The 18488-nt window shown below is 39.5% G+C and overlaps 2 protein-coding genes across 2 annotated transcripts; one reads left to right on the top strand and one right to left on the bottom strand.

Moving 5' to 3' along the window:
* Window positions 1–1282: 1282 nt before the first annotated feature.
* On the top strand, window positions 1283–2161 carry LOC121744028. The gene has a single exon (XM_042137472.1). It carries the CDS (start codon window positions 1425–1427, stop codon window positions 1869–1871), a length of 447 nt encoding a protein of 148 aa, XP_041993406.1. The 5' UTR covers window positions 1283–1424; the 3' UTR covers window positions 1872–2161.
* Window positions 2162–17249: 15088 nt separating this feature from the next.
* On the bottom strand, window positions 17250–17795 carry LOC121746037. The gene has a single exon (XM_042139972.1). The coding sequence runs from the start codon at window positions 17793–17795 to the stop codon at window positions 17250–17252; it is 546 nt and encodes a 181-aa protein (XP_041995906.1).
* Window positions 17796–18488: the final 693 nt, after the last annotated feature.

The following is an 18488-nucleotide window of genomic DNA, read 5'->3' as shown; positions in this document are numbered from 1 at the left end:
AGTGAAATAAATTGGTGTAATAGAAATGAAACAAGATACTCACTCTGTACCTGAAAAGTATAAACTATTTTCTTTTTAGTCCGTTTCTGAAAAGTACTCCCTCTGTCCCAAAGAAGATGACCCCTTCTTCGGGCGGCACGGGATTTTATACAACTTTTTTTGTGTGTTTAGTGAAGAGATTAAAGTAAGAGAAAGTGAATAAAGTAGAGATAAAAGTGTTTCTATTTTTAGTAATGAGTCATCTTGGTTGAGACAAATTAAAAAGGAAAGTGAGTCATCTTCGGTGGCACGAAGAGAGTATGAACTTTCTAATTTTAGAAACTCTCTTATCTCTAGTGAAGTGAGACCATCTCTACTGACAATACTATAATTATTTTTTCTTTCTATATCCCTATTACTTTACCAATTATACATTAAAACTCGATACGAATCAAATGTTTAATATTTTTTCAGAGGAACTAAGGGAGTATTTATCTTAAAATGATAATACTACATAAACTTGACTCACTTGGAGTAGTACTACATATAAATTTGAGTCACAATTAAATTAAAAACCTCAAATCTCAATGTGCAATTGCATTAGCACCTTCTCCTATGCATTCTTTATAAAGTTTTCTTTTACAATCTGGATTTCTCAGCTGCAGATCTTGATTCATTAAGTTCGGATAAGCTGTTTGGGGGCAACGCCCAATAGTGTTCTTCCATCTTGCCCAATCAAGTCCCTCTTGTTGAAACTTGTGTAGAAGCCATATTTATGATTTTACACGTATATATATGTAGAGGGTACACCCTTACAATCGATGTAGAAAACCCTAATTCAGAATTCTGACATTTTTGCGGTTTTGCCTTTTATTTTTACTAAAAGTGGAAAATAATGGAATCTACGTATCTTGAAGAGGTTACTTTTCCTTTTGGGTTGTTTCATTTTTATTTTGGTTCTGTGGGCGTTTTGAACTTTATCTATAACAAAAAAACCAAACCTCTTAAATTCAATGTACTCGTGAGTGACTTCTCATGTGAAAATCCCTAGTTTTGTTAATCCATTTATTTTCTAGTTTTGATTATGTCATGTGTATCCCTCTAGAATTTGTCTTTTTCCCTTCTCCTGCTGCATCAAACTCGTGTTTTCACTCCTTGATATATAAAACTCGTGTTTTCACTCCTTGATATATGTAAATTTTGATTTGGGGTTTTGTGGTGGTCCAATTAAATTATAAAAAAAACAAAATAGAAACCCCATTTTTGCACTCCATAATTAATATTGTGGAGTAGTAATTTCAATTTGGAAAACCTCCATTTAAAACTAACCATTAACCAACTACTATATATACCACGCACACGCGCGCATTTACTAAGTAAGCTCTTTTGTTAAACGTCCACTTCAATCAAATTTGAAGCCCTCCTCCTCTCCCTCTCTTGTTGCGATGGCGGATTTTCACGGCGGCGCCGGCGGAGGCATGGCGGCGGAGGATTACCAAGAAGAGGAGATGTGGGCCATGATGAAGGCAAGAGATCAAGGCCCCAAAACAAGAAAGAATTCGCCCGCCTCATCCACGTGGCACTTGACCGCCGCCTCCTCCGGCGGCGCTTCTTCGGCGCCCCTCTCCATCCCCGACTGGTCCAGAATCTTGAAGAAGAAGCCCAAGAAGGGTGGTGCTGGTGCACACAGCCACCACGGTGATGTCATCGACACCGATGATGGCGACGGCGACGATGAGATGCTTCCGCCGCATGAGTATCTGGCAAGGAGGGTGGCGTCGACGCAGATCGCTTCCTTCTCCATGTGTGAAGGAGTGGGAAGAACTCTCAAAGGGAGAGATCTCCGCAACCTCAGAAACGCGATTTTGACGAAAACGGGTTTCCTTGAATAGTAGAGTTGCTATTACTAATCGCCGTTTTTCTACTTCTTGAGTACAAGTGGGAAAAGGGTCCCAATATGGGTTTGGTTTATGAAAATAAAAGGGGAGGGATTTTGCGAGGTAGCAATGTTTTGGACGTCGGAGTTTGCCTTTTTGGGGGGATTTTCGTAGCTAGTGCCTAGTACTAGTATAAAATTGAAACAAGAAAAATGTTCAAAGTGGCAGGGCCTAAGATTTTGTACGGCAAATTTGCATTTTTGGAAAAAATACAATATTAGTAGTAGTACTATTGATTTGTGTAATCTGGGTCCAATTACAAGAATACAATATTATTGATTTGTATAATCTGGGTCCAACAATATGAATACTATAGCTTATCTTAATTTCTAAATTCCGTGTCATGCATTTAATTATTCCAATAAATTCGACACTAACATTTGTCACGCTTTTGCTCCTTTGTAAACAAATGACAAATCTATCTAGAGTTGTTACTGTATTATTTTTGTACGCACGAATAACCTGAGATACAATATTAATCGACACGTATAGAGCTAAAAATTGATCTCGACGGTATGATGGTATGGACTATTTTTTTTGGAGCACTAATAAAAAACATTTTGGCAAATTCAAAAGGAAAAAATTTCAGATGCACAGTGGAAATACTATGCAATACACTCCCGTTACGAATCATGATTAAATATAGAACCTACTCTTGGATAGTTACTTGATTGATTTGATGTAGTAATACTGTTTATAGAGCATCAGCATCCACAACCGTGCTCTTACCAACGAGCACGGTTGTGGGCCCAGCCCCACTTTTTCTGCCTGCTCTTAGACAAGGGCACAACACCCACAGTCGTGCTCTTCCGCAAGGACGAACACAAGAGTCCCACCATTCTATTATTCAATTTAAATAAAAACATTTCAACAATATTAAAATTCATTAAAAAAATCGAAATAATATTACAAATTACAAATAAAATAAAAATTACATAATTAAAATCCTAAAAAATAAAAATTACATAATTAAAATCCTAAAAATTAAAAATTACATACTTAAACTCCTACAAATTAAAAATTACATAATTAAACTCCTAAAAATTAGAAATTACATAATTAAAGGCTAAAAATACCCTCGTGGAAGACTATTCATACGACGGCATTACCCCCAATTGTTTTTGGAGACCCAATATCATGACCTCATGCGATCGAAGTTGCGCGGGGGCCATAGTTGACCTATCGGCCATATTGAGTTGGACCAAAATCGCCCACAACGAGTTGGTGGGGGGTGGAGGTGGCGCATAGGGAACGGGAACGGGAACGTGAGAGGGTTCGGGAGCATCGCCGGATGGAGTCGCGGCGCGACGGCGGTTGGCCGCCGCCTTCTTCCTTCCTTGCGGTCGGCGTTGGGAACCGCTCGGGCCGGCGTCGGGGCTACCCAAGTTAGCTCTGGCAAGTTGGCTAGCCACGTCTTCGGAGCCGGCGTCGGATAGGGATACCGACCTCGACCGTTTGGAGGAGCCGCTAGAGGAGGATGTTACGCATCCCCTATACTTCAGATGCGACCGCGTCTCCTGCCAAATGTTGAGGTACTTGAACGGCTTGTAGTTCATGGATTGATAGGTCGACAAGGCTGAACTGATGATGTCGACCTCATTCCGGCTGCTCCCCGCGGACCGCTCTTCCTGGAGGTAATACCCCTGGAACTTTTGGATTTCTTCGTTGGCTCTGTATATGGTGTTGCGCACCATACTCTCGTTGTGCTTGATTGTTCCCGTCGGTCGGTTTTCATTGTACCGGTGACAGATGCGCCACCAATAATGATTGCCGGATTAGTTCGTGCCAACCTCCGGATCTTCGGAGATTGACAAGAATGCCTTAAACAATTTCTCCATCTCCGCCGGAGTGTACGGTGTGCGGACACCGCGAGTAGGAGGAGTCGGAGTTTGAGAGGGGTCGCTCGACCTCACTCTAGGCTCGGGTGTCCACCCGTATTGCCATTCGGGGGCATCTTGGTCGTCGATCGGGTAAGGCCGGTAGCCACCCGGAACTCCCGAACATTGGGTTTGAGGAGGAGCCGAATATTCCGTTTCCGGACTAGGAAACGGTTGTGAACCGAACCAATCGGGGTTCCAATTGAGATACTTGAACGGTTTGTAGTTCATGGATTGATAGGTTGACAAGGCGGAACTGATGATGTCGACCTCGTTCCGGCTGCTCCTCGAGGACCGCTCTTCCTGGAGGTAATACCCCTGGAACTTTTGGATTTATTCGTTGGCTCTGTATATGGTGTTGCGCACCATACTCTCGTTGCGCTTGATTGTTCCCGTCGGTCGGTTTTCATTGTACCGGTGACAGATGCGCCACCAATAATGATCGTCGGATTAGTTCGTGCCAACGTCCGGATCTTCGGAGATTGACAAGAATGCCTTGAACAATTTCTCCATCTCCGCCGGAGTGTACGGTGTGCAGACACCGCGAGTAGGAGGAGTCGGAGTTTGGGAGGGGTCGCTCGACCTCACTCTAGGCTCGGGTGTCCACCCGTATTGCCATTCGGGGGCATCTTGGTCGTCGATCGGGTAAGGCCGGTAGCCACCCGAAACTCCCGAACGTTGGGTTTGAGGAGGAGCCGAATATTCCGTTTTCGGACTAGGAAACGGTTGTGAACCGAACCAACCGTGGGAGCCCGGGGGGTGATCGCCGTGGCCGGACATTGTTATATTGTAGGAGTGGAAGAAAGATTGAGAATGAAGATGAGAGAATGTAGATGAGAATGAAAATGAGAGAATGTAGATGAGAATTGTGTAGTGTGGTGTGAATTTTTGGGTGTTAAAGTGGGGGTATTTATAGATGAAAATGTGTATTTTTGGGGGGAAAAGAAAAAAAAATTAAAAGTGGGTAGAAAATGGATATATTTTTTTCGGGAAGTGGGAAAATATTTTTTTATTTTTAATCGGTTTTTTAATTAAAAATGAATTTTTTTATAAAAAAATCAAAATTGCCAACGGCTAAGCCGTTGGCCAATCCGCGCCTGGCACGTCACCTGCTCGCTGGCACGGACGTGCTAGATGCATCGAGCAGCGCCGTGCCAGCGGCGCGAGCGCAGTGGCGGACAGCGTCTCCGTGCCGCTGGCACGGATGTACGGACGCCGTCCTGCTCATCGTTGTGCATGCTCTGTGAGAGCCTATAGATTATTCAATAAAATTGTCATTAGATTGTACATTTGTCCTCCTACTACACATGGTAATTAATATTGTAAATTTTGCTATGTAAAGAGTGCAATAATAAATTAATTTGAAGCAAAAATTTTCAAGCCATGGGGTATGAGAGTCGATTGAACTTGTAGATAATAAAAGGGATTGGGAAAAAAGAGTTAAAAGGGATTTAGATAGAACCCGTAGAAAGAAAAAAAAAGTGCTAAAAAGAGAGAAAAAGAAAGATTGATTAAAATAGTGGGATCCCATTAATAAAGAAAAATCGAAGTTTTTGGTGGAAATAGGAATAAAAGAAAGCCGCATAATGTAATTCAATGTGCGATCGTTTTATAACACATCACCATGTGTTGTGTTTCACCTCAAGCAAAGAATCCACGTTCGGGTCTGGATCCTTTGCTACATTGGCGGACACACATGGGACTAAGGAGGGGCTTAAACCCTTCCCAAACTAATTGTTTTATTATTTTAGCTATATTATACATAATTTTGTTAGTATTTTATGTTAAATGATGGCAAAAGCTCCTATAAAAGCAACAAAATATAAAAAATTAATCTCCTCCAAAATTTTGAATATATAGCATTTATTGTAATAATATTCTGTGTCCGCCCTGCTTTGCTATAAAGGGGACAAAGCAGATCGTGCTTGATAGAAATGCCTATGTTTTGTTTAAATTAGAGTGTTTTCTTAATTTCTTATAATTCTTCTCTCCACAAAAACTTCTCACTATTTTAATTTTCCAATTTTTTTCTTTTATTCTTACGCTTGTTCTTTTATCTTTCTATATAATTTTATCTTTAATCCATTTTGTCCATGTTTTCCTCTCCTTTTTTATCTTCAGATCATATCATTGTCTCGTTCCTCATCTCTTGTTCCCTATCTCTTTAACAAATTTACTTCGAACATAATTTATTGAATAAATTTTCATCAAACTAAATTCGTTTTAACACTCTTTTTCTCTCTACAAAAGCACAACAAAAGTGGTATACTTTTAGTTCTCCTACTTTGTACAACTTAGTGATAATTGTATATATATTAAATAATTTACGAAAATCATTAAGTTTCTGTGGAAAATGAAATAAAAGAAGCTGCATTAATTTGATTCAAAGCCGCATGGCCCGCATTAGAACTATCATCATTATTTAAATTATTCGATGTTGATTGGTTTCCATCTCCCTTATGATGACTCGAACCTCTAATCTAATGAATGGAGGATAAACATTTTACTAATTTAGTTGCATTTCATTGTTTTATTTCTAGAAAAAATGTGATGCTAAATTGGGGCACACACATAAAATTTTGGTGATATCGATGAATAGAAATATAAACATCATGCATATAAACATGTATTAGTGTCACTATATGAATGGCTAAACGATGTAATTTTTGAACTTAAACGGAAAGATACAAAATAAAATAAAATAAATTTTTATAAAGTATGAGACAAACTAAAAATGTCATGTTTTTCTCAATATTATAGATAATAACATGGTTACTTTAAGGCACGGTAAAAGTTCAAACTCGATCCTAATCACAACTTTATTTGGGTAGTTTGAACCACCTCCATGGTATGAGCAAATAAATAAAGTGGCTACCTATGCTTAAACATATTTAACAAATATTATTGAAACACTCCATCTAATATATATACTCATCTCATAAAAAGAATATTAATGAAAAAAAATTCAGTTAATTAACTTATTGCAATATAAGACGGGCCCAATAGGCCCGTAAATGCACAGCTTCTAAGGCCGGCCCGCCCAATCCGGTGTCTATTGAGATAGCTCCATAAAAAATATGGAGGGATTCTCAGTGTTGAGTCTTGAGCGAAGGATTTGAAGATTAATGATACTACTCCTACTATTTTAGTAAACGGAGGATTTGAAGATTAATCATGTAGTCATCTTTATGTGAATATGTTGTGGTATTTGGTTGCTATGAAAGAGTTGTGCAAATTTTCCCTAAATCTGTTAAATGATGTGTTGAAGAGAAGATGATGTTGGATATAGCCATGATTCTTTCATTACTTTTGTGAAACTCTGCAGCTACTGCTTGTTTTCTGCTTGCGAGTGTTGCTTTAACTAGATGTCGTCCTATCTTTCTGCTGCACAGTTCCTTGCTCTCTCCCTGTATCTACAATGTTATACTATGTGTGTCAGTTTGTGTGTTTACCGCAAAAGGTCAAAACATGAGCCAAATTGACATAATGTTGTAATGGAATTGTTAAATACTGGAGTACTAGATATGAAACTGGAAAATCTCAGGTGAAATTTTTTTGTTGGTTCACTTCCAAATGAATTCAAAGCATGAACTTTTACCCCCTTCCCAGATGATCTCTTTATTGATGGAATACATTTTTCCTGTCTTTTAGTAATAATTAGAACTGCTTTCGCTTGACTAAGTTGGCTGGCTATTTGGAGCCTGATAAGCCAACAAACTTGCTTCTTATGCGAATCATGCGATAAGTTTCTTCGTTTCTCTCTGGAAAGAGCATCAAACTTTTTTGCTAGCAAAGAGGCTCAATGAGGAGCATCATTTCTTGAATTAATTCGAGCAATGTTATTTGTTTTGCGTCTTAGGATAAGGTTGTGTAAAGAACACTTGTTCTACTATAGTAAATGAAAGCTTCAAGTTTAGTGTTTTTAATCTGTTGCAAATATGTTTTCTGATATTTATTATCTAGTTTGAGAATCTTTAGCCATGGACATGAAACATTAAATATATCAATCTATGGTTAACTAAATATCTGTATGCAACTAATTCTTATGCCAATGAATCCTTGTTGGTCATGGAGAGATCTGATGAATGATTGCTTACTCATTCAATTACATACATGTACAACCTGCAAGTACCAACTCAGAATAATTATCCATTAGGTCATGGAAGTAAATTGTGAGCAATGTTGTGAAGATATAACTGTGCTCTCTAGTGTTTATTTTGGATAAGGCTATTCTTTTCAAATACTACTAGTTTATTTGTACTCCAAGACCTTATCCTATGTTTTTCTAGATATTTGATTTGAAGCATGACTAAGCTGAAAATGACAATTTGCAAAGTAGGAGTAATTATTTATCATTGTGTATTTCATCTTGGGTACATGATGATGCAGTGTTGAAGTTGAGCCTGAAGAGATTAATTCCGTGTCTCTCATTAGGTGGAGCTCGAGTCTCTCGCATATTACCTACTAAGTTAAGTATGTATTTTTCTTCGCCTTCTAATCTGATTCTGCTATAATTTTGAACTAAATATTATCCCTTGCTAGGAACAACATGCATGCGATTCGACTTGTTGTTCCATACATTATCATTTAAATCATCTGCAAACTTCAGCCAGCAGCTTCTGGTTACTCTTAGTCTATACATGATTTGCTTAATTGTGAAGCTTTTTAGAAAGAGAATGAAAAATGTGAACCAACTTGTTTGCTCCTTTGAAATGGCATTAATGATGATACCAAAAAGTAGGCACTCTTGCACCTACCACAAGCACTTCGTCAGAAAAGTAGGAAGCCTTTAGGCAGTGCTCAGTAAATGCAATTCTTCTGCTCTTCTTCCTTTACATATATTGGGAGATAAACTTTTCTTGAACTACCATGCATTGTGATTATGAATCTTGGAGAATAGTTGGTAAGAGAAGAATAATGTAACAATATCATCACTGTAATAAGTTTGGGGTAATATGACTTTGCCTTGTTTGACAAAACTAATGTCCTAATGGGGGCAAAACATAATACAGTATATTTGATGAAACAACATTAACAGAACATGTCCAAGTACAGAATTGGATGATAGTTAGCATCTATCCAGTATTTCTGGTAAAAACACACATAAAAGTAGCATAATTATCTATCTAGCTGTATGATTGCATTGACTGACATTCACCTTATAAGTTTGCATTTTCTCTCTTTTTTGGCCAATGACCACATTTCAACATGAGTTACCTGTTAAATTGCAGCTCTTATTTGCCAAAAATATAGATATTGTTGCCAAAAAAAACATTTCAACATGGAGTTTTTACCTGTTATTGGGATTGCATGGAAGGGGAAGAGAGTGATAGGAAGTACTACTAGCATAATACGCATACGTGATATTGGCACGGCTCAATCAAATAACCGAGCTCTAAGCATATTGAGCGCGGCTTTCAAATTGAACCGCACCAATATCTCGTATCATTAGTATACCACTCACTCTACCAACCCTTCACATTGCAACATGAGATAGATAATATAGAGATGAGAGGAAAGATCAGTGAAGGAGTTTGAATTGTGATTCTCCAAGAGAAATACAAGGCGATATATAAATAAGAGAGAGAGAGAGAGGGATGGAACTTGGAAGTTGGAAGCAACAAGGCATTGAATTTGCCAACAACCCAACAACAAAAAGGAGAGTATATTTACTCAAAAGCTATGTAACGATGAAAAAGGTCACTGCAGCAAATCTGGAGCCTTCAATATGCATTTATGAGGTCGGGGTAAAGGCGTGTTAACACCATCACTACCTGCATTTTGTTTTCTTTTTTTGAATTTCAAACCCGATACATTTTTTGATTTATTCATACATTCATTCATTTCTTTATTTCTTTATCCTATCGAAGAAATTATATCCATGACACTCTTCTTTATCCGTCGTTGTCAAATGTGCATTGATGATCCAGCTTCTAATTTCTTTTGTGGCCTTTTCTTGTTTGTTCTTTTTGTTTTTTTATTGGGATTTCGGTGATCTATTAATTTGTATTTATGAATCGTCAAGTATTTTGGTGAAATGATTGTCGTATTAGGAGTGCTGTAACTATAACTATAAATACCACTGGACTATTAATTCCTTTATTTATGGACCATTTTTTCCATCATTAATTCAACAGTAAATTGTCCTTATGTGCTTCATGCTTCCTATTCTTCCTTTTACATTAAATAAAGTTGCAATCTGTTGTAATTAAAAAAAAAAAAAAGAATCTTCGCCTTTCATCACATTTAGTAATTAATGGTAAATCTATACTCATATATTGCAAATTGTAATGTTAAAGAAACCAAAGAGGCCAACTTCGGCCCTAACTAGATGATTGTGATTAATATATTCTAAATTAATTAATGATGGATGTACCGTACATCCGGATGTATAAGAGTTTAAAATATGATCTTGTAATAGAAGTTTGAATTAACATCATGAATATGGGGGGGTCTCATTGTCGAGTTTCATCAACTCATTTCTTCATGTTTCCTACATTTCTCTTTTACTTTAGGTTGGTGCGTGGTTACAGAATGTGGGAAATTATGAGTGGAATTAAGGATAAGAGACAAAATAAATCTTATAATAGAGCTTTGTGCTCCAAAGAAGCCACCACCAGCCCATGCCCGAATCCCATGCACATTATACTGTTGGGGGAAAGGGCTACAGCCTACAAAAATTGAAACTATATTCAGCTCAAAAAGGTTTCAACAAGTAAAAATAAAACCACATATAGATAATTACTTGCATTGAAAAATAACCACAATTTAGAAGTGTTCTTTTTGTGGATAATTTTAAAGTTTGTAAAAAATACCCAGAATTTGATCAAAGTTCGTGGTTTCAGGGACCAATATTCCTAAAAATATATTGAATGCACTGGCAGATCTAGGGGGTGACTAATTTCCTCTTATCCAGACCCCTCCGTTTGCCCCGATGTTGCCCCGAAGGTCAAAAAAATAGTCATTTCCGCCTTAAACCAATATATTCCGCCCCCTCCGTTTACGATTCCTGAGTTCGCCAATTATTGAATGCAATATGCATATTTCTTCTTTTGCACGTTTTTGTGAGTGCATGTGATATATATTTGTGACATGAGCCAACACTTTAAAGGTTATAGACTTAGAGTAATATATGCTCTTCCAGTGTGTTTAGAGTAATACTTTTTTTTTGTTTTTTTTATCATATATCTACATGAGTTGAGTTGTGATCATGTTATATAATTGTATTTACGCAAGCATGATACTAGAAAAATGTTATGGGTAGGAAAAAAGAAAGTTAGGAATGTAGAGTGTAGAAAGGAGAAATAATTGGTTGAGGAAGAGTCCATCTCTTCATGTTGGTAAGTAATCCATTAAAAACCATGCTGTGTTTTCAACGTACAACATTAAACATCCCCATGACTGTTTTCACGTGATTTTACTGACCCCCTCTTGTCCCTCACGCACCTCACCTAACTCATCTCTCTCTCTACACATTTACACATCAAAATTCAATACATACATATATGTAGCAACGAGATGCAACTTCTTATAAATATGGAGTCTTGATCCCCTGGCTCTTTGTCTATATATGTCGACGGCGACAACGGATGGTATCGACGTTTGTGCAGGGTGGTCCAGAATAACAGTGAACCATTATAGTAGTCGGCTTCACTACAATTGAATAGAGCGCCGATTATTGTAAATTGTAATGACCAAATTTAATTTGGGACCTTATAATAAAGGAAAGGAGGATGGCGTCTACCCTAGAATTAGGGTATGAATATGATTCTATTGATCGATAATAAATGTACAGAGATCATATGCTTATATAGGCTACACTATGATACAAGAAAGGTAAACCTAATTTACATTAATGGTGTCCTATCTTTGGTAAATATTCTCCATATTAATTACTCATTATGCTCTTGATTTCTTTCCTACACTCCCCCTCAAGTTAAGTAACGGGGTTTCCGATACTCAACTTGCCTAGTACTTCTCGGAATGACTTCGAGTTCACAGCCTTTGTCAGAATATCCGCCAATTGATCTTCAGATTTGACATATGACATCTCCACCACCTTAGCTTCAATATTTTCCTTGATGAAGTGCCTATCTACCTCCACATGTTTGGTTCGATCGTGTTGAACCGGATTCTCGGATATACTGATTGCTGCCTTGTTATCACAAAACAACCTACACGGTTGTATAGGTCGCAGGTCCAGCTCGGTCATAAGTTTCCTTAGCCAAAATATCTCTGTCAATCCACTCTTGATTCCTCAGAATTCTGGCTCTGCACTGGACAGTGCCACCACCTTTTGCTTCTTACTCCTCCATGCCACAAGATTTTCTCCCACAAAGGTAAAATATCCGACAGTTGATTTTATGTCATTTGGGTTGCCAGCCCAATCAGCATCAGTGAAACCATGAACTTCTATGTGACCATGTTTCTCAAACATAAGTCCATGTTCGACTGTTCCCTTCAAGTATCGACCTATTCGCAGAACCGCCTCCCAATGCTCCTCTTGAGGTGCATGCATAAACTGGCTTACTACTCCCACTGCATATGCTATTCCGGCCTCGTGTGAGATAGGCAGATCAATTTTCCGACTAACCTCTGGTATCTCCCCCTGTCTGTCTGTCTTGCGCCTTCCTTCAATTGTAGACCATGGTTTTGGATTATGGGGGTATCTGCTGGCTTGCAATCTATCGTCCCATCCTCCGCCAATAGATCTAATATATACTTCCTCTGACAGATGAAGATTCCCCTTTTTGATCGAAGCACCTCTATTCCCGGAAAGTACTTGAGCAATCCCAAATCCTTCATCTCAAAGTCTCTGAACAAGTTCTTTCTCAACTCGTTGATTTCCTCTTCATCATCTCCTGTAATGATCATGTCATCTACATATATAATCAGACATGTGATCTTACCGTCTTTCTTTTTGAGGAACATAGTGTGGTCTGAATTGCTCTGCTTATACCCATATTTCTTCATCACTTCAGTGAACCTTCTAAACCAGGCTCGTGGGGACTGTTTCAAGCCGTAAAGTGTCTTCTTCAATTGACAGACTTCACCGTTCTGGAATTGAGTGTATCCCTTCGCCACGAGTCGAGCTGTATATCGTTCTATCGTTCCGTCTGGCCTTCTCTTGATTGTAAACACCCATCTGCATCCAACAGTTCTTGCCCCTTCAGGCAGCTTGTTTTTCACCCACGTGTTATTCTTCATCGAAGCTCTCATTTCGGTGAGCATTGCCTCTTTCCAGTGTTTATGCCTCGTTGCCTCTTCGGTCGTTTGTGGGATCTCTTCTTCTTCATATAGCGCGGCCGCAAAAGCCCTTGTCATTTTAGATAGATTCCCTTGCACGAAGTTTGCCACTCCATATATGTTATTCTTCCCTATCTTCTCAGGGGAATATCTCTTTGGCGGTATCCCCCTTGTACTTCGGTGTGGGAGTATATACCGTCTAGTGTCTCCATCAATGCCATTCTCCTCTTCTTGAGGTTCTGTTTCAACTGGTTAGTGGAAATATGTATAGAAGACTGTTCTGTGTCAGAATTTACCTCGGATATCTTCGGATGAGGTGCTTTAGTTAGTGGTTGAGACGACTCTTGTGGTAAGACCTGCTCGGCAGTAGTGACAACTGGTTCTATTGGATCCTCAATCCAAGAGATTGACAATGGCACAACCCAACTTAGATAGTCACTAGTACTACCTGATCACTCTCCCCCTGGCTACTAAGGTGGGTTTGGTAAAAGAATTCGGTTTCCAAAAAATTGCAGTTCATAGTGGTGATGATCTTTTTGGTTTGGGGATCAAAACATCGATAGCCTTTCTGGTGTAACCCATACCCCACGAAGACACATTTGGTTGCACATGGGGACAGTTTGGTTCGTTCATGTATTGGAATATGAACATAGACGGTATACCCAACGACTTTTGGTGAGAGGTTCAGGTACTCGGGAATATTGGCAATTTTGGACAAGGTATCAAGGGGTGTTTTCATCCAAAGGATTTTTGTGGGGAGTCGGTTCAAGAGGTAGATAGAGGTAGCAACTGCTTCGGGCCAAAAGGATTTCGGAACTTTGGATTCAATCATCAAGGCTCGGGTCATTTCTAAGTTTGTTCGATTCTTCCTTTCGGCTACCCCATTTTGTTCGGGTGTATAGGGACAAGAAGTTTGGTGGATGATACCATTTTTGGTGCAAAATTGGGTCATGGCACTATTCACAAATTTCCTCCCATTATCAGATCGAAGGGTTTTAATAGTAGTGTGGAACTGTGTTTGGATAAGTTTGAAAAAGGATGTAAATCTGTCAAATACTTCGGACTTGTGTTTCAGAATATAAACCCATGTCATCCTAGTGCAGTCATCAACAAATATCACAAAATATTTAAAACCATTTCCACCCACGATCGGAGCAGGACCCCACACATCAGAATGTACTAAGGAAAACATAGAATTCATTCGAGTATTCGTAGGTGTAAACGACTGTCTGTGGCTCTTGGCCAAAACACAAGTTGCACAATAAAAATCAACAGGAATAGAAAGGTTTGGAAAAAGAAGTTTAAAGTAACCCGAGGATGGGTGTCATAGTCTTCGGTGCCAAAGCCAAGTTTCTTGTTTCGTGGACCTGTGAGCCAGCATCGCACTACCATGTTGAGCTATCTCGTAGTAGAGTCCTTGCTTCTCAGTGCCACGCCCAAGAATCCTCCTCGTCTGAATATCCTGCAAGATACAAAAATCAGGATGCATTAGGAGCGTGCAGTTCAATTCCTTCGTGACATGACTAATAGACATTAGCCGCTGAGACAAAGTAGGAACATATAGACAATTCTTGAGGCGAAGAGTGGGAGATATCTCAATAGTTCCTGACCCCACAACTGTAATTAGTTCCCCATTGGCATTTCTAATGTATGATTTATCAACTTCACAGCTTAGATCAACAAAATAATTTTTTTCTGGAGTCATAGTGTCGGTTGCCCCATAGTAAAAAAATCCATCCCCTCGTATGTATATCGGTCATTTTATCAACATGGAACGCAGCGGAAATTTTCTCTAGGGGTGCAAACGGATTTTTAGACACATAATCAAATAAAACTTGGGCTGATTTGCAATTTTTATGACAATAGGGCCTTATATGAGATTTTGACTTGCAGCTGGGGTAAATTTTGAATTTATACGGATCAGGGGGTTCATTTGTAATTCTACGGAGTGTATTATGTAATAATCGAAACTTATGTGGTGGCAATTCTAATTTGGGTAAATAACTAGGGTTTGGTATTTACCTCCATTTGCGCCGCCACCCCTTCCGTCTGATCCTCCCGTCGCCTCTGCTCGTCCGGCGAAATTGCCTGCCCCCCGTATGTTGCCGCCGCCAGGTTGGACCTCCGAGTTCACCGTCGGCCCATGTCCTCCATTTCCTCCATTAATTCCGGTACCGATTTACTTCGGTACTCCGTCTTCGTTCACTCCCACGGCTAATTTAGCCTGGGATTGGGGTGCTCTCGCCTTCTGCCTCTCTTCCCACCACTCTGGATATCCCAACCTCTTGAAACATGTCTCATACGTGTGTTTCTGCCTGCCACAGTGTGAACAACAGAGTTTTGACGTATCTTGGCGGTTCCCTAGTCGGCCGGTGGCTGCGGGTCGCGGTGGTCCGTGTCGCGGGGATGCGCGTTGGTTCTGGGCCGAGAACCCGCTCTCGATTCCCCAGATGATGTGTCTCCGGCGTAATTGCCGACGGTTTCGGTAGGGGGAGACGACGCCTGTGGCATGATATTCCGTCGAGCCGCCTCCGTCTTCACCCATCCATAGGCCGCCTCAACTGATAGGTAGGGGTCTTTGAAAGAGGGAAAAGATGAGACTATGACTCTGTGTGTGTGTGTCAACTGGCCAGGAGGGTACCTAGACCTAGCTGTGTCGTTGGGTCTGTGTCTATCTTCCCTATAAAAAAAAACATACCTCAACCCACTTCTACTGGCTAGTATAGTGGAGTAAGGGTCGAATCCCACAGAGATGGATGTAGGCGAGATACACTTGCGATGACATTCTGGGAGCGGTTGGTTAGCTACCACGCTTTTTTGGGGTTGAGTTTTACCTAGTCGGAAAATGAAATGGAACCTATACCCCTCTTGACCAGTAGGTCAGGGTGGGCTCTAAATGTTGCGTGCTAAAAGAAATTAAAGTGCGTGTGTAAATTAGGGTACGAGTGTGCATGTGAGAAGCTACTAGACGAAACTTACTAAAAATGGCTAGACAAAAGGTAAAGAGAATCAAAGGACATGCTGACAGACTGTCTTCTGGGTGTGCAGAAAAGCTGAAAAAGTGCAAGTACAAACGCAAAAAGCAACATAAATGTGCCATTCTTTGATTGTGACATTATCTTCTTCACCAAGCTAAACAAACAAGATCTAACAAACTCCATTGATGAATGATCAAGCTTGAAAATTCGTAAATGCAATATTTAACTTGAAATCGAGAACAAAAGCTAAGAAAACTGAGATCTACGCAAACTGGTCAGCGGGACAAGGTGACAGAAGCAAGCAGAAACGATTCCCATGCATTTTTTGAGGAACTTAACCCGATTAAAACTTGTAAACACTCCAAGAAAATATAGATCTAACTAAGCAAAGCAGATTCAAGCACTTAAACAACAGAAATCAACGTAAAACTACAAGATCTAGCTACTAGGCAGAAAGAAATAATAAGCAAGCTGAAACACAAAATAAAACCACAATAAGCTTCATTGCATTCAAGATTATCACCCAAAAGATGTTCCAACTAAGTAGCTAATGGAATCCAAGTCAAAGGCAAGCAAAAACAAGTACTTAAACTAAGAAATCTTAAAAACAAAACAAGTAAAAGATTGTTTGGCTCATCGGAAACTGAAACTGGAGGAATTTCTGGAACTACGGCGGCTGGAATGAATCAGGCATGATGCTCCTCGCTTGCAGGTGGCCGGAATCTTCAAGCTCGGCTGCTGGATTTAGATGGAACTAAGAGCTAGTGGAGCTATTCTCCTCAAAAGTGATGTAGTAGTGATGATAAGTCCTAAGTGAAGTGGTGTCAAAATTCCCCCATTTTCTTTATGTTCGGCTCCTATTTATAGGGTGGCTTGCCCTAATTTCTAGGGCTTTCTCTTCATATGGAATGACAATTTTGCCCTTCTTTAGATAGGTGATTATTCCAAGCAAGTCCTTCCTTCTCGTGTCCAGTTCTGTAGCATCCATCCTGACCAGTTTGCGTATTTTCTGCTCATACTAACCAGTTTGCACACTTTTCGCAGCTTTTTCACTCGAATTCCTTCTGAACCTTTTCTCCTAATTTAGTACTTCAACATGCACACTTTAACAACTATTTTGCAGATATTATCCAATAAAGCACCTTATACTGACCAGTAACCAAGGCCGAGAACGAGACTCATCAGTCTTCCTTGAGGATCTCTCGCTTGATGGAATCACACTCCCGATTCAATCAGGCCAGAAACTTGAACAACCTCTTTTCATTCGAATGTGTTCGGTATTGATTGACGCCCTTATCGCAACAAGTGATGGGCTGTTTCTGGCACCGGTCGATGTTAATCCATAGCCCGTTGATTCTCCGGTAATACGTCTCTAAGTCCAGATCTCCTTGTCTGATTGTGATTGCTTTCTCTTCCAGGTAATATATGAGGTACTTGTCCGCCTTGTTCTCAAACGTTATGACGAGGTTATCCCAAAGAGCTTTCGCCGTTAGGTGATGAGCAAAGTCGGCAATGATTTCATATTCGATATTATCGACGATCCATGAAAACATCACTAGATCGTCTTCCTCCCAGTCGTCATAACCCTTGCTCCTGGGTTCTGGGGGATAGTTTCTGATGTGCGAATATGCCCCTCGGCCTCCGATCTTGACTTTCATAAGCCTCGACCATAATGGGTAGTTCTTTCCATTGAGCTTGAATGCAACGGTGACATTCTTGCTGTTCTTCAGTTTCGCCGGTTGTTCTAGATCGGGTTTGACATCCTCTGTGTCTGACATATCTTCGATTTTGCAGGGTGGGATACTTTGGTTTGATTTAGGCCGAAGGGTCGAGATTGGTTTGGTCTAGGCCGAAAGGTCGGGATTGGTATATCAGGCTATGATGAAAATTTTCTGAGCCAACGAGCAACTCAAGCCTCTTGCTCTAATGCCATGTAGAATTAGGGTATGAATATGATTCTATTGATCAATAATAAATGTACAGAGATCATATGCTTATATAGGCTACACTATGATACCTAATTTACATTAATGGTGTCCTATCTTTGGTAAATATTCTCCATATCAATTACTCATTATGCTCCTGATTTCTTTCCTACTTCTACAAAATATATAAATGAAGATGGACCACTTGCTCACTTGTTCTCTTCCAACTAGGGGTGGGTAGGTACGGTATACCTTACCGAAACCATCATACCGTATATCTTACCGAAAATTCGATACGAGAAAAAAATCATACCTTTACCTTACCAAAATTTTCGGTATACCGAACTTCGGTATACCTTATTTTCGGTATGACAAATTTCAATATCGATGCCATACCTTATTTTCAGTATGTCATATCTAAATTCGGTATACCGTACTTTTGCGGTATACCAGAGTTTTACGGTATATCAGACTACAATACGACATACCAAAATATCATTATTTTGTAAATAATTCTAAATACAAACACAAATGAAAATAAAATTT

The sequence above is a fragment of the Salvia splendens genome, chromosome 8 (genome assembly GCF_004379255.2).
Source record: "Salvia splendens isolate huo1 chromosome 8, SspV2, whole genome shotgun sequence".
In the NCBI taxonomy this organism is placed as follows: domain Eukaryota; kingdom Viridiplantae; phylum Streptophyta; class Magnoliopsida; order Lamiales; family Lamiaceae; genus Salvia; species Salvia splendens.
This window is presented reverse-complemented; position numbering and strand designations above follow the sequence as displayed.